Source organism: Polyodon spathula, chromosome 32 (genome assembly GCF_017654505.1).
Source record: "Polyodon spathula isolate WHYD16114869_AA chromosome 32, ASM1765450v1, whole genome shotgun sequence".
NCBI classification, from domain to species: Eukaryota; Metazoa; Chordata; class Actinopteri; order Acipenseriformes; family Polyodontidae; genus Polyodon; species Polyodon spathula.
The window spans coordinates 6233681-6248895 of record NC_054565.1 but is presented as its reverse complement, the minus strand read 5'-3'; the positions used below and the strand labels follow the sequence as shown (position 1 = coordinate 6248895).

At 40.7% G+C, this 15215-nt stretch overlaps 1 protein-coding gene across 1 annotated transcript in view; it reads left to right on the top strand.

Annotated features, from left to right (window-relative positions):
• Positions 1-361: 361 nt before the first annotated feature.
• col16a1 (collagen, type XVI, alpha 1) overlaps positions 362-15215 on the top strand; it is a 29425-nt gene continuing 14571 nt past the window's right edge. The window contains exons 1-8 of the mRNA XM_041233891.1: positions 362-696; positions 3092-3211; positions 7270-7344; positions 7764-7881; positions 10919-11042; positions 11479-11754; positions 12200-12280; positions 12558-12695. Coding sequence (XP_041089825.1) covers positions 3130-3211; positions 7270-7344; positions 7764-7881; positions 10919-11042; positions 11479-11754; positions 12200-12280; positions 12558-12695 — 894 coding nt within the window. The 5' untranslated portion in view covers positions 362-696; positions 3092-3129. The remainder of the gene's footprint in view (positions 697-3091; positions 3212-7269; positions 7345-7763; positions 7882-10918; positions 11043-11478; positions 11755-12199; positions 12281-12557; positions 12696-15215) is intronic.

Genomic DNA, 15215 nt, shown 5'->3' with positions numbered 1-15215 from the left:
ATCTGCCTTGAAACCTGATCTAGTGTATCCACACTGCTCTGAACAATTACTGCAATAAGCAGATGTTTTCAGATCAGATTTGGGGATTTATAATGCTTAATATAAGCAAAACATCATTGAATGTCAAAAAATAAAATGTAACAAATACACTGATTTTCTTTAGTATAACAACTGTGCAAAGTGTGGTCACTATCATACGATTTTAGAGTATTCATTTGCATTATGTCCTTTTATATACCGCTTACTATACAAAGGCAACTGCATAGTTGAACCAACTTTTTTATGGACTTCAACCACCAGCAAAAAAGCGTGCCTAAACAATACCAGAGGCTTGAGATTCTGTAAGAGAAGCGCACCTGACATGTCTGTGAGTGGCACCCTGAAGCAGTGAAACACAAGTCCTAAACATACAGCGCTTTGAAGTTTTGTTTAGAAAGCGCCGCAATGCGTTTTCCAACCCCGAGGCAGGTGATGTCACTACGCCTTTAAGGAAATCTGCGCTGCAAAGAGACGGGGAAAAAAAGTTTAGAAAAACAGGGCTGGAACAAAGTTGGGCAAGGCAGCGGCTCAGCACCGATCTCTATTCCACTGGAGGAACTTCCACAAGCAGCGAATTTAACTCCGTGCAGTTTGTTTACTAACTTGGCATCAATGTGGACGTACTTGCATTTGGATTGATCTGTTAATTGCTTATCGGTATGTATTTTATCTCTTTAAAAAAAGTGTTTTTTCAGTTGAATGAGAACCCTAACTATGTTCACAATCCTCAAACTAACACTGTACCTCCAAGCAATTAAAGTTTGATTTAAAAACAATAATACTAATAAAAGAAAGACACATGCCCGTGTTGTAAACTGTTTTGAGGTGAACAGTTAGCTAATTAACGTCTATCTAGTAAGCGGTAAACACATTCCTCAGTTTAACAAACCCTAACTAATTAAGGTGGTAACCGATGCATTTCCTAACGCTAAAATAATTCAGTCATAAAGGGATGCCAGGCTGAACCGTTATAAAGATGGGGTTTTTTTTGTTATATATATTTTTTCTTCTCTTTTCTTTTTAATATGTGGATGCGTTTAACTATTTGAACAGCTGCAGTCAGAACAGCGAGCAGTAGATGTGTGTGCATTTTAGCATATTGCTGAATTTAATATATATATATATATATATATATATATATATATATATATATTATATATATATATATTATATATAAATAATAGGCTATTTGAAAATACATTATATGAAATATGTCAGCAGTTTTTTTGATAACCCGTTGTATGCAGTTAATTAGTTGAATTACGCATATTTACTTTGTGTGTTTAATTGTTTGCACTGTTGAATACATTGATATTAAAACCCTATAGTGCATAAATAGATGCCAATGATACAGCAGCACTGTTTAACATATTATAATTATAAACTCTGTAATGTTTATTAACCTACAAACTAATACAAAGGACAGACAAAAAAAAAAAAGAACTGCTGTTTGGTAACACTTATTAGCTTACATTGCAGGCGCATATTACCAACTCTAGAAGGGTATTTAATTATTACCCTTAACTAGGAATTGTGTGTGTGTATTCCAGAGGAACGCATTTTAGTTAGAAACGTGTGCGTGTTCTGAGTTCACCCCCTACACTTAGACGTTTCTTTTAGTTTACTTCATCGCCCTCTTGTGGTTATTTAAGGTATGGCGTGCATGTTAGGTTTTTTTGCATACAGTTCTGCGATCCACTCAATGGAGAGACTCCCTTGAAGTTAAAAACAACACGTCCGAAGCTGTAGTAAACATCTGTACATCCTTTCAGTGTTAAGAGCTCCTTGTACGTGGTCACGTTTGCACAGCTGTTGGCGGTGTGGGTGGGGGGTGGGTTTGGAAAGAACAATTCAGGTTTAAGGAAACTGAACTGGATAATAGCCACGCCATGTCAAGCAGTTTCTAGAAGGAAAAAAAAAAACTCAAGTACTGTATATGCCCAGGTATTAAGAGACTGGTCCCCTTAAAGGTGCAGCGCCCCCTTTTAGTTAACAGGGTGACATAAGATAGGAAAACAAAGTCTGATTTCAAATGCGCTCACAGAAGACTAAACCAGAAGTGTGCAGTAAACTTTCACACCAGGGATTGGATATTTCAGTGTAAAATGGAGCATGATTGTGGTACACTACACCGATGAGATTAACTACACGGTAGCTTTGCAGGAATCTCTAATTCTAGCCTGTGCTCTTTCTGTAGACCTACTGACACCATCTCCACCAGCCCTTCTATCAGCTTCCTCACCCAGCAGTTCTGAGCATCTGAAGAGCTGCGAAAGGTGAAAGCAATACACCCAAAGTGCAGAAAATAGGCAGGAGAGGCAGTTTGAATGGATTTAGTATCAGACCCCGGGATCTTAAGCACACAGCATGGTTGTGCAGAGACAGCGTTCAGGACGTGGTCTGGTAGGCAGCGCGTGTGTGGCATGGTCATGGCTTCCTGGTGTCAGCTTGCTGTGGTGTATCCAAATTCAGAGGCGATGGGAAAACTGAACGGCTACCTAAAGAACTCTCTCTCTCTCTCTCTCTCTCTCTCTCTCTCTCTCTCTCTCTCTCTCTCTCTCTCTCTCTCTCTCTCATCGTAATTTGTCTCTAAACGTCTGTTCTGCTTTTATAATAGGTCATGTGCGGTCTTGTTATGTGGTTTTTACAGCAGTTTTATTTGAAATAGGAACATTAGCGCCTTGATTTAAAAAGATCATTCTTATTATTAAGAATGGTTTTGCTCTTTCTATTTTTAATATTTTGTCAGTTTATCTATCTATCTATCTGTCTATCTATCTATCTATCTGTCTGTCTGTCTGTCTGTCTGTCTGTCTGTCTGTCTTTTGTTCACAGCAGATCAATACCCAGGTAGCCAGTTTGTACATACTGCGGTCAATAAGCAATATAAAACCCCTTTAACAACCTCACATACTTGATTACAGGCCTGTGATTTTACCCTGAACCACAACCCAATGTCTGCTGAAAAGGCCCATCTTCTTGGCAGCTCCTTTTCTTTGACCAGGTTTATTGCGTTTTAGTCTAAATATTTCATTTCCTGTTGCTTTTCCAGGTGGAGGTTTGTCTCTGAGAGGACAGATGCGCTAGACCATGTGGATTTCCTGGCTGTCAGTACTATGGATAGCTGGCACTATACACACCTGCAAGGGAGGTTTGCTGGCAACCAGAACAGGTATATTAATCCATCTCGGTGTGGATCCATCATCTACTATGACTGCAGTAAATGAGCAAAATGTCACATTCTGGAGACACTTGCATACTTTTCACAGACTTGCATTCATTATGAATCCTGCATTTATGTTGCATTCATTTTAGCTCTGCAGCGTCTTTGAGTTCTTTGTCATTTCTGTATTGTTTTAGAATCCAAAAATGAATTACTTTGCGGGGAGCCTTTATTGAGCAAAATACGTTTGGATTCAAAGTAGATTCCTTCTGGATTATTTTCTGCAAGCATGCTTTTGGATTAATGCATTTATCCGAGCTCGTTTGCATATTTTGCTGACATGCATTTTGAATCCCTTACAAAAATGAATTATTTTTTATTATGAAGAATTTTGACTTCAGTAAGGGCAATTATTACTGTGGTATAGCTTGCATGCTCAGCCCTGTGAATTTTGGTCATTTTAGGATCTGAGAATTCTGTACAATTTAAAGCAAGGAAAAGCAGAAAGAAACATAAAGATAAATATTAATAGATCATTGTCATCGTTCCTTTACCTCCATCCAAAAAGTTAATAGAAGTGTAAAATGCATTTCCTTATAATTAGTAGTTTTGGTTTTTAATGAATTGTACCAGGTGCCGAGGTTAAGCAATAGGCAATGGTTTGTTCTTTTGACAGCAGTGGGTGTTTGAGGTCTGTTGCATCTGCAGGGAAGGACTGAGGCTGTGCTCTGAGGTTTCCATGACAGGAAGTGAGGTAATACGACCTGGCACATTGGTAGGATTTCTTACCCAGAGTTTGGTCTGCAGCCAGACTGAGCAAAACGTTGCCTACTGAATTAAATCATAATAACACTACATATGGGAGTTCAGTGATCAGAATACTTTCTAGGAGGGATTTCTTTATTTCCAGCAAATACAATACCAACATGATAAATGGGCATCCAGCTGATCTGTAATAAATGTTACTGTATCCTGACACAATTGAAAGGATTGTACATACCCATTAAACCCTGTGCCAGGAAACTGTATACAGATATGAAGTCATTTGTTTCTGATTCCAAAAAAGCGTCCTGTACGATAACTGGTCAGATTGCCTACTGAGCAGAAAGAATGCGCTCCTCTTTCTGGACAGTAAATGTCATTGCCCAATTGGAAGAGCTTTGAAACACCCAGGTGATACAATCTCACTGTCTCATGGACCCAAACCGGGGTGGGAAAAGCAAGAGAAACGAGCTGGCAGAACAGTGCAGCAATAGCAGCAGTGTCTCATCGGAGTCTGGATGCTTGAAGAGATTTCAGAGTAAAAGGGTTCCTGGCAGGGTAGGTCTGGGGTAGTTTGGGTGTTCTTCACGTTGGGTTTGCAAGTATTCTGTAGCTGGTTGATCATTAGACTCTTTACATGATCATAAGACGGGGCTCTCAGCATGCAGGTGGCTGACCTTGCTGTTGAGTCTTGGTAGGTCGTGGTGTTGGAGGGTTTTGGGACGCTTGCTGCAGGCACCTGAACATTTTAGCAGGTCTCAACAAGGTGGTTCTGAACAGAAGGACTGGGCTCAGGGCGAGTGGTTTTGTTCGCCTGTGACCTGTTTGTGTTCCTATCCCTCGTGTTGTTGGTGGTGGGTGTTCTCTCCTGTTCATACCTGCACTTGAATACTATAACTAGATGCAGATCTTGATTCGGTTCTCCGCTCGGCATTGCTTCCCAGTAGCTGTATATAGATTACAAGGTTCACCCTGAGGTTAGGTAAACAGAGCCTCAGAAAGGGAGGGAGCAGATGAAATAAAACTGTGATGGGGAGCCAGGCACAACAGTTCTTAACATAACTGAAAACTACAGGTATAATATTGGCTTGAGTCATCATTTTGTACTGAAAAGATAGGAGGTTGTGGAAACTTGCATAAGACTAGACTGTCATACATGTATCTAGACTAATGAGACCATGTAAATGGGATTATGGAATCACCAATTAGGAATATGGATGAAAACGAAAAGAACAAAAAATCCTCCCCCTCTGTGTTTCAGGAGTTATTTGAAGGGGAAAAAGAATTGGAAAAATCTTGCTGAAAATAAAACAAAAAAACACTTAGTCCTGCTGCCAAGGTTGATGAGGCAAACATCCAGAGTCCTGGGATGCGGGCCATTTAACATCATTAATTTCAACTGGTTTGGTTGGGATGATGCTTGTCAACTGGAATCTGGAGTACCACTAAAAGTGGGGGGGCCAAGTCTGCAAACGATTTGACAAACAAATGGGGACTGATGTCCGATAACAGCCTCGTCACCCGTTTGTGGAAAGCATGAACACACACCTATAAGGCGAAGCTTGGGGATATAAAACATCTTGGCCTAATTCTGGTTTCTTTTTAAGCCTTGCAGAATAACAACAGTGATTTGTAGCACAGGCTGCTTCCTGGATTTGTGGCTTTGTTTATCTCCACTTTAAGGGTACTTTTTAAGAGACTGAGTCATACAAGGAACATCGCAAACTGCCCTGTTTTGTATCCTCTTTCACAAATGCCGTTAGCAATGATTAACTAGTTCAGCTGTATTTCATGGTCAAGCATCTAGCCAGTGCTGCAGAATTCAAGCAATACTCTTTAAATCTCGTTAAATCAAATTAAGAGGTTTGGCACCGGTGCCCTTTGCTCCAGGAAGCTACCATAAAAATGACATTCCATTTGCCAGCCGTAGAAACTAGAATATTACTGTCTCTGTGCACCAGAACTCTGCCGGATAGGAAGTGGTAATCTCTTTTATATCTAGCTGCAAAGGTGCCGTCCATTTCAGAAAGGAAATTAATAATTTAATAAAGCGGACCTTACTACAACAGCTTTCACTTTTACAGTAATTAACGGTGTATCCTCTTTCAACCGCTGTGCTTAATGAATCTGGTAATTGCTGCAGCGACTAATTTGCCACTGTGCCAGTGATGACTTGGCGCAGTGGCATTCTTTTTTTTTATTGGTGAAAATAAAAACAAGCATTGTGTTTACAGTACAGTTACAGTACCTTTAGGAAGTGGTGCTGTGCAAGAAAGAAACCAAAAGAGGAAAGTGAAGGGCGAAAGCACCTTTCTGATGGCACACCGTATACAGTACAATACAATGCAAATGCATTTTTATATAGCCCCCTTCATGCCATGGCATCCCAGAGCGCTGTACAAAGTTAAAAACAAAACGAGAGAGCTCTTAACGTACAGTACACTCCAGCTACAACCGATTCATATAAAAAAGCGTTTTAAAAAAAAAGTGTGTTTTCAATTTAGACTTTAAAAGAATGCAATGTTTCAGTGTCAACTGGAATAGAGCTTCACAAACGAGAAGCAAAACAGCTAAATGTTCTGGCTCCTGTGGACGTAAAGATTACTTTTTAGAAGAACTAAAAGTTCAGCATGTTCTGGTCTGTTTATAGGAACAGCAAAGAGCTTTCGGTTTTCACTCGCTGTCTTCAGAAAAACACGGCTATCAACACTACTAAAAGAGACTGCCTGCCTTGCCAGCTGCGAGAGATAAAAACAGCAAGGCAGCAATCTGTTGCATGCCTGAGCTATGTGATTTTTCTTGCTTTCTTTTTATAGACAATTTGTTTTCTGTCTCTAAAGTGGATACGTTTTCCTGTTTAACCATTACTGTTCACAAAACTGCACAGCAATGCTACTACTTTCCACCCGTTACTCATAATAATGGTGCAGCACAACCGAGATGAGATATACACACACACACACACACACACACACACACACACACACAGCTTTACAGCAGAACAAAAAAGAACCTAGGTTAAAATAAAATGTTTTTGACAGATTGGTATTAGCAAACAGATGTTTTACGGTTAGGGCTGTATTTTTTTTTTCATGGATTTCACGATTTCCCTGAAGTGTACCCATTGCCACGTAATATCTAGTTCCCATTTCTGAAAGAATAGTGTAAGTATACTCTTTTTTTTTTTTATAACTTAAAAATAAATGCAAGCAAGTTAATCTATAGTACGGTAGCAGGTTGGAGACCAACGTTTTGAAATCTCTCTTGGTCCAGCTGTATAGACAGTCTCTTCTGTTCCTTTGCAGGTGTTCAGTGTCCCAGCTTGCAAGTAGAAGGATGGAAGTTCTCACGAACCAGTGAACCGCATATAAATACCACAGGTAAAAGACTTCTGCATTTGACTGGAAAGTTTAAATGCCTCTGTAGCAGATATATCATCTCCCACTAGGAAAACATGTCACCAGTGACAGGGAAAGAGAGGAAGCAGCTGTATCTCCATACATCATACTACAGAGTATTACATAGATCTAAAGAACCAATTACAGACCGTCATTAGAGCAGCTTGCTGCGTATTCTTGTGGTCTATGGAGGAATCTGTCCAGGAGTCTGTAGATCACTTTCAAATGTGCATTCAAGGTGGATCATGGTGGTTAGGGTTACTGGTGCTCTAATTTTGTTTTTCCAGCTAACTTACTAGTGCCCTGTCCCCATATTCAATGTTCTTTTTAGTATTCCGCAGTATTTTGTAAATAAAAGGATTTCATTGTTTGTTTGTTTTGTTTTTCGCTCCCTCCTGCAGGATTTAACATCGTCAGAAGATTTTCTCTGTTGAAGACCCCAGATATAAAGAAGATCCGCAACCCTGGAGGGCCGCTGATCTTACGGCTTGGGAGACTGCCGCTCATCAAGCCCACTGCGTGAGTCTGCGTGGGAGGGGCGTCAGGGTTCGGGGGGGAGAGAGGTGAAAGCACTGCGCTCCGCAGACGTTAAACATGAAACGCTGCTTTGTTCGATTATTTGAAGAGATTTGCCAGGAAAAAAGCTATTGAAATTGTTTTACATTAAATGTGTTTTTTTTTTTTTTTAATGACAGTATTTAATATATAAGACATTTTACATGGTTCTCTACTGGGTAGCAGCTAGCCAAATGCAATACTGACAGTTTTATTTTAATAGCCGTAAGATTTCCCAACAAATCAGCATTCAATTAAACAGCCAGCCACTTTCAAGGATTTCAAATACAATACTCACCTAATCTTCAAATCAGAGAAACTCTTACAATGGCTTAAACACGTTTAGTTTTCTACAGCACAACTACTTGACAACAATAGCGTGTTATAATGCCCTGTAAAGCACAGTTTAAGAAGAGCGATTCCCACCTGTGCTGAAGGACCATGCCAGCGTGTGTGTGACTGCATTCCTCACTGTGCTAATATGGACCAACTGACTGTGTGTGGGTGACACGACTTCCTGGTGACAGCCTGTGAAGACTGTGACACACACGACGACCACTGTGTGTGCTAGCTGCTTGGCTTGGACTTGCCTGCTAGCTGTACTTGGTGGCTGGGTGCTTGCCTGCTAGCTGTACATCCCAGTCACTGCTTCTGAATTAAAGTATTGATATATTGATTGAATGATTGAGTTATAAAAATCAAAGAGGTTGAAAACTTTAGTTTTTTTCTCCTTTACAATTTGCTGGTGTTTGCAGTCATTCTGAGTGGTTCTGGGTTCTGCATCAGGGTAGTAATTGTTCTCTAAATCTGCCTTTACCTGGCTTTGAGCCTGCCTGGAGATTCCTAGACTGTACCAAAACCGCTGGGATGTTTGAGCCGCCGAGCCGTGGCATTGCAGGAGACTGTTTGGAAGCTCAGGGCTGTAGATTTCACAAATGCAAATCCCTTTTTTTTTCCCCAGCAGTCCTTTTTTTTTTTTTAGTAGAGTGTTTTTTTTCTACTTCTGTAAGTGAGTAGGAAAGGCCGTTCCAAAATCAACCAAGCAAACGAAAATGTTTGTTTCCACTGGCCACCTTTACCTGCCAAATGAAGTAGGAAAGCCATTTCCTGTGGCAAAACCGTGACGTGACAGGCTGCATTCGTTTAGGCCCTGGAAGGCGGGTCTTCTAGCTGAGAAACGACCACAGTAACAGGCACTAAACCACTTCCTGGGTCAAGTCTTGAGGACAGGGTTTAGATGGGGTTACGGAAGAGCTGTGAATTGAGAATGCAAAGCTAGGCATAAACGAAATGAACAACCAAGGCAAAATGGCAGCATCTCCGAGTACACTGAAAGGAAACAAAAGCAAAATAAAACAAAGCATACTTTTTTATAGATATACTTTTCACAGAGTAACGATATGGAAGTTTCTGAAGCTGTTGTCAGCATGCATTTCATTGGGACAGCAGGGTGTGGGTTACAGGTCAATTCAGTTTAACACTAGCATACTGTATTTGCTATTTTGTTTTTAAGAGATTCCTCTCTCCAGAAATGTAACTTTTCTACACAAGTTATTTTCCTTGGGTGGAGCATGAGCCCCGCCTCACTTAGCCTCCGGGATTTGAACCCTTTGTCTCTCAGCTGGAGAGTTCTAGAACACTATGCTTCTGTTCTTCCAGTAGATCTCTGGATAATAAAGGGCTGCCCTATTGACCTCTACTGTGGGATATGTGTCTGAGCCATTCAGAGAAATGCCAGGAAGTGAAGCCAGGTGCTCACTGAACCTTTGCATCTGGGTCAATCCCACCTGAGGGGCTGAGAGTGGGGGAGGGGGTGGTTCTGATTGGAACAAACATTCATTTTATCTTGAAGGGTTTATCTGTTTATTAAGAACCTGGGTTAGTAAATCTGCAACAATCTTGGCTGAGACCACTATCCTAACCCAGGTTCCTGCCCCTGTAGAACGGGGCTGCGCTGGCACCGTCCTTCATTGTGTTGTAACACGTCTTGCAGATTTATTACAGTGAATCAGAGGGAGAAAATTAAACATGACAGCCTAGGAGAACTGGGTTATCACATTCAAATCTTAGTCAGCTTTCTACCTGAAGTTAAACAGGAGCTTGTTGGAGCTTGCAATGGAAAGAATTCAAAAAGGTGTTCTGTAAAACAAGACCAATTTAAACTGAGTTGCACTGTGGCAAAGAACTTCCTACTGGGCATCTTTCAAGTCATTTTGCTGTTGAATCTGAAAACTCACTTTTGTTAAAAGACATGTAGAGACAGAGTCCTGTACGTCCTCATTATGAGTAACCCTTTATCCAAACACTGGAGCCTGTTGGGTTCTGAGCCTAAGGCTGTTAGCTCTGTCTAATTTATTGCTGTCATCCATAACTATTAAGCACTCAATAATGCCGAATGCGTAACATTTGCTAAAATAAACGACACAGATTCAATGACTAGTGTACCGATGGACATCTTCGTCTGTCATTGAATTTATTAGTTCCTTTTACTGATAATTAAGGCCATAAAAGGTTCAGCCTTTTAAAAGACAAACAAAAATAAAATTCTTGGAAGCTGCAGTAATTTTGCATTGATGTTTTTAGATTTTACAAACCATTTACCTTGTCTAAAAGGTGCTGCTCTTAGAAGTGCTCACCATGGTATTGTTGCATGGTAGTGTTGCATGCTATTTTTGCATGGTATTGTTGCATGCTATTTTTGCATGGTATTGTTGCATGCTATTTTTGCATGGTATTGTTGCATGCTATTTTTGCATGGTATTGTTGCAGTTGTCCCATGGTTATACTATGCATTTATCATAGTTTATCCTGGCTTGCCATGTTTATTAATGATATGCTTGGCTATACTTCTTTACCATGCATATCTCTCTTTGCCATGCTTGCCCTATGCTTTATTACACTTTGCTATGCTTTTACTATGGGAGCCATTTACAAGGCTGGCATGCCCAGCCTGTATCTCGGTGAGACCCTTCACCGGTTTCTCTCTCCGTGCCTCTCTCAGCCAGGTGTTCCCCCGCGGCCTGCCTGCTGAGTTCACCCTGGTCACCACGCTGCTGCTGAAGAAGACGACAGTGAAGGAGAACCTGTACGTCTTCCAGATCTCCGATGCGCAGGGATACCCGCAGGTATTCTTCTTCTTCCCGTTTGCACGCACGCGTTTGCTTTCATAGACCCTGATTAGCACTACTCTTTGACTGCTGTACCCAAGCTAAAGATAGATAGTCCATGATTAGTGCTAATCCGGGTTTCTGAAATCTTCCGTAACAACTGGATGAGAGCAGGAGATCTTACAGGGTTTGTCTTGTAGTAATTAAAAATGCAATAAGGCCAGTGCAAATCAGGTCTAGGAGAGAGAGAGCTCAGAACTGCAGACCACTACAGTAGTATAAGAAAACTGAGAGCAATGAGCGAATCTAATGTACCACTATATATAGTGCATACAGAGTGGGTCACAAGTTGTACAAATAAGGGTTGTTCATTGTATTGAAGAAAATTCTCAAATTGTCAAAAAGGAACAGTACTATGTTGTGCAAGTTTTACAGTCTCTCTCTCTCTCTCCAGATCTCGCTTGGTATCAATGGTCCTGAGCGTAGTGTGGAGCTGCGAGCCCGCGGCGCGCACGAGGAATATGTGAGTTGTCTGTTCAGTGGCGATGGCGTGGCCTCCCTCTTTGACCTCAAGTGGCACAAGATCGCGCTGAGCGTGCACAAGGGCATGGCAGCAGTGCACGTGGACTGCAGCTCCATCGAGACCAAGCCATTGGGCGAGAGGCAGGGGGTGGAGCCTGAGGGACACACCCTGATTGGGCTACGCGCGGAGGATGGCACACCCGTGGAAGTAGGTGCAGCGCCAGGTTTTTTTTAATCACGGCTTTGTACTACATTTATTTTAACATTTTCTTAGTATCTGATAAGGGATGTTTTGATCATAGCTGACCTATCCAACAGGGTATACAGTCAGTTGCTCAAATCAGCCCCTATGCAAGTTTTATTTGCTAATTATAGCATTTTAAACTTCATTAATTAATATTAATATCTCCCTGCATGCAAAATCTGTTTACTCAGGCAGTGTACATTAGATTCCACAGAGCCCGATTTTAATGCTAATCTTGGACTACCTTAGATTAAAGTTGTCCAAGGTTATTAGAGTACTTTATTAGTCAGTGAATAATCACTTCGGATGTGTTTTGTTTGTAACTCCTCTTTGTTTCTCACTGGAGTGCTGCAGCGATTGTCAAGGGTTGTTTGTTAATCGCTCTCTCATGTCTTCTCCCCCTGCTCAGTTTGATATTCAGCAGATCACCATCTACTGTGACCCTGCCCTGGCCATTCAGGAGGCGTGCTGTGAGATCCCCGGGGCAACGGTAAGCACACTGCTCTCATTGCAGAGAGCAAAACAGATCAGAGGCAGATCAGACTCCCATCCCAGAGCTCGGAGCCTGAGGCTTCAGGGGTATGTAGTTCAGCTGAGGTGTGGTCGACTGCTTGTGACTGTTGAAAAATGCAATGCCAACCTTGCTGTACGGCATGTCTCGCTGGATTGAACTTTTTGCAGCGTGTATAGCAATCGCAGTACAGTTCAGTTTATATACCTAGTTTGAGCACAGTGATGATCTGCTAATGTGTTCTCTTCTCCGGCAGTGCCCCCCTAATGTCTCAAAAAGCCGTCGGGAAGCTGAGGTGAGCCCCAAATCTAACCTGATCGAGATCGTCCCCCAGCCAGAGGGCAAAGTGTACACCCGCTGCTTCTGTCTGGAGGAGAGCGAAATCAGGAGCCAGGTGAGGGAGAAGGGGGTATTATTGGGATGATCAGGAGGTCAATTCAATGCTATACACAACAGCAGACTTGACCTTTTAACCTAGCTAATATTCTAATGTTCAGGGAACACGAATTAGTGAACATGTGAAAGACAGGCAGACAGACAGACTGGGTTGTACATGATCAAAGTCGATTCTCAATTCTTTCCTTACTGGGTAAGAAAAAAAAAAAGAATTACTGCTTGAAGGGAGCAGCGACCCATTCAGACAACCGTGTGAGCGATTTTTGTTTTTTATTTCATGCGCGAATGCATGAGCGAGACTTGCAGATTGAGAATCTAACAGTCCAGTAAAGAGGCTGCAGTGTGTGCTGCCGAGTGTGTGAGTGATTCAGCAGATGAGAAGCGTCACAAAATATCAGCTTTAGCCAGTAAGGGAACTACAGCTTCATTAGCACTGCCACCGTGACCTGGGTGACTGGCTGACTGCCAGGGACCATGCTGATGAAAATACTGAGAGGGAGAGCGAGAGCGAGAGAGAGAGACTTGGCAGTGGGGTCGCAGACTCCTGCTGTTTCATTTCATGCTCAGCTGGGCTATTAGTAGTAGTACCAATAGTAGTAGCAGCATTCCTTATATAAATTATAATTATTATTTTGCGGTTCGTCTTTTAACTCCTAGTTTTTCAAAGGATAAAACTCTACCTTAATTTTGATGACATGAGAAACAAACAACTTGAGAGACCTTGAATGATAGTACTGGAGTACATGAAGAGATGCCCTTCAGTATCTTTTTTGTCAAGCCTCTCAAATCTGCAGACAAGGAACTAAAAAAGGGATTATTACTTTTTTTTTTTTTTTTTTTTTTTTTTAAATGGACAATACACGGGTTCAAGGTACATAACCTACAAACAAATTTTCTTCCATAAAAAAAAAGTGAAACATTTTAATGAATGTTTATATATCTATTTCCTTTGTGCATGTTTAGTGCATTCTTTCATAAAGTATTCTTTATGAAAAACAACAGACCCTTTTTCGGTCAGTCTGCACAGAACCCAGCTTCCTCCAGTCCTATGGAAACATGCTTGCAGCTGTAGGGGGTTATTCATTGCAGCTGAAGCAAGCACATGGACTTGTGCATGCAGAACTGGCCATTCTGGCAAGCTGGATACAGCTGCCAACAGTAATTGCTCATACTTGCTTTAGAAAGACATCTTGCCTTTTGAGAGGGATTTAATCTAAAATAAAATAAGCTGCCGTGACATGCATTGTCCTTCTTTAAACTACCCTTTATGTAATTTGTCATCCAGCCCTGAATATACAGGGGCAAAGTTTCCATAGCATTTTGAAGAGCAAGGTTTTTCATGTAGCGTTCCACCTCGTTAAAATTCAAAGCGAATGCCAGATTCAGTCTTCATGTTCTCATAGATGATGCAGAGCAAGTTTTGGATCCCTGCCAAAATCTGATAATTAAGATAAACCCAAGGAGGCATTAGTACATGTCAGCAGTAAATGTTAAAAATAGCTTTGCTTCAAATGACTGATCTGCTTACCGTGTGTGTGTGTTTATTATTATTATTATTATTATTATTTATTATTATTATTATTATTATAATTCATCCCCCCTTTTTTGGTTAAAGATACTGGTATGCTTTCTTTAAAAAATAAATACATTATAAAATCTTCTGAAAGCATATTAGCGTTGGTGGGCTAGTTAGTAAGCACGGAACACAATTTCTTTTAATTCCTCTGTAGTTAAAAGAACGGATTTTGTCAAATAAAATGTTTTATTCTATAATAATTAGTTCCTTTTATAGTTTTACCATCACTGTCAAGTTCTTGGGTACAGTTGCTCTAGTGAATTACAGCCTAAAAGAGAAACAGCACCCCCTAATGAGACTGTTCAAACACTGCAGCTCGGCTACTGCTCATTCAAGGTCTCCAATGCAAATACTGATCAGAACCTGCTGAGCGTTTGAGATCTGACAAGATAATACCCCCAAACAACTGCCGACAAATACAGATTTAAACACATAAAAGCCAATCAAATTGATGTACTGTATGAACACTTCATAACGCATATAGATTTAAAAGCCAATCAAATTGATGTACTGTATGAACACTTCATAACGCATATAGATTTAAAAGCCAATCAAATTGATGTACTGTATGAACACTTCATAACGCATATAGATTTAAAAGCCAATCAAATTGATGTACTGTATGAACACTTCATAACGCATATAGATTTAAAAGCCAATCAAATTGATGTACTGAATGAACACTTCATAACGCATATAGATTTAAAAGCCAATCAAATTGATGTACTGTATGAACACTTCATAATGCATATAGATTTATTATTTATGCATATTACACTTATGTAAATATTGCAATCCTGGTGATTTTTAAAACTGCTTTTGTTGTGTTTAATTGATGTATTGAGATATGCTTTTGGAATGAAGAATTGTTTAATGAAATCAGGGTAGTGTTTGCATACAGTTCACTGTTTCTCGCTGGCAGTGTGAAAGCACGCCATGTGT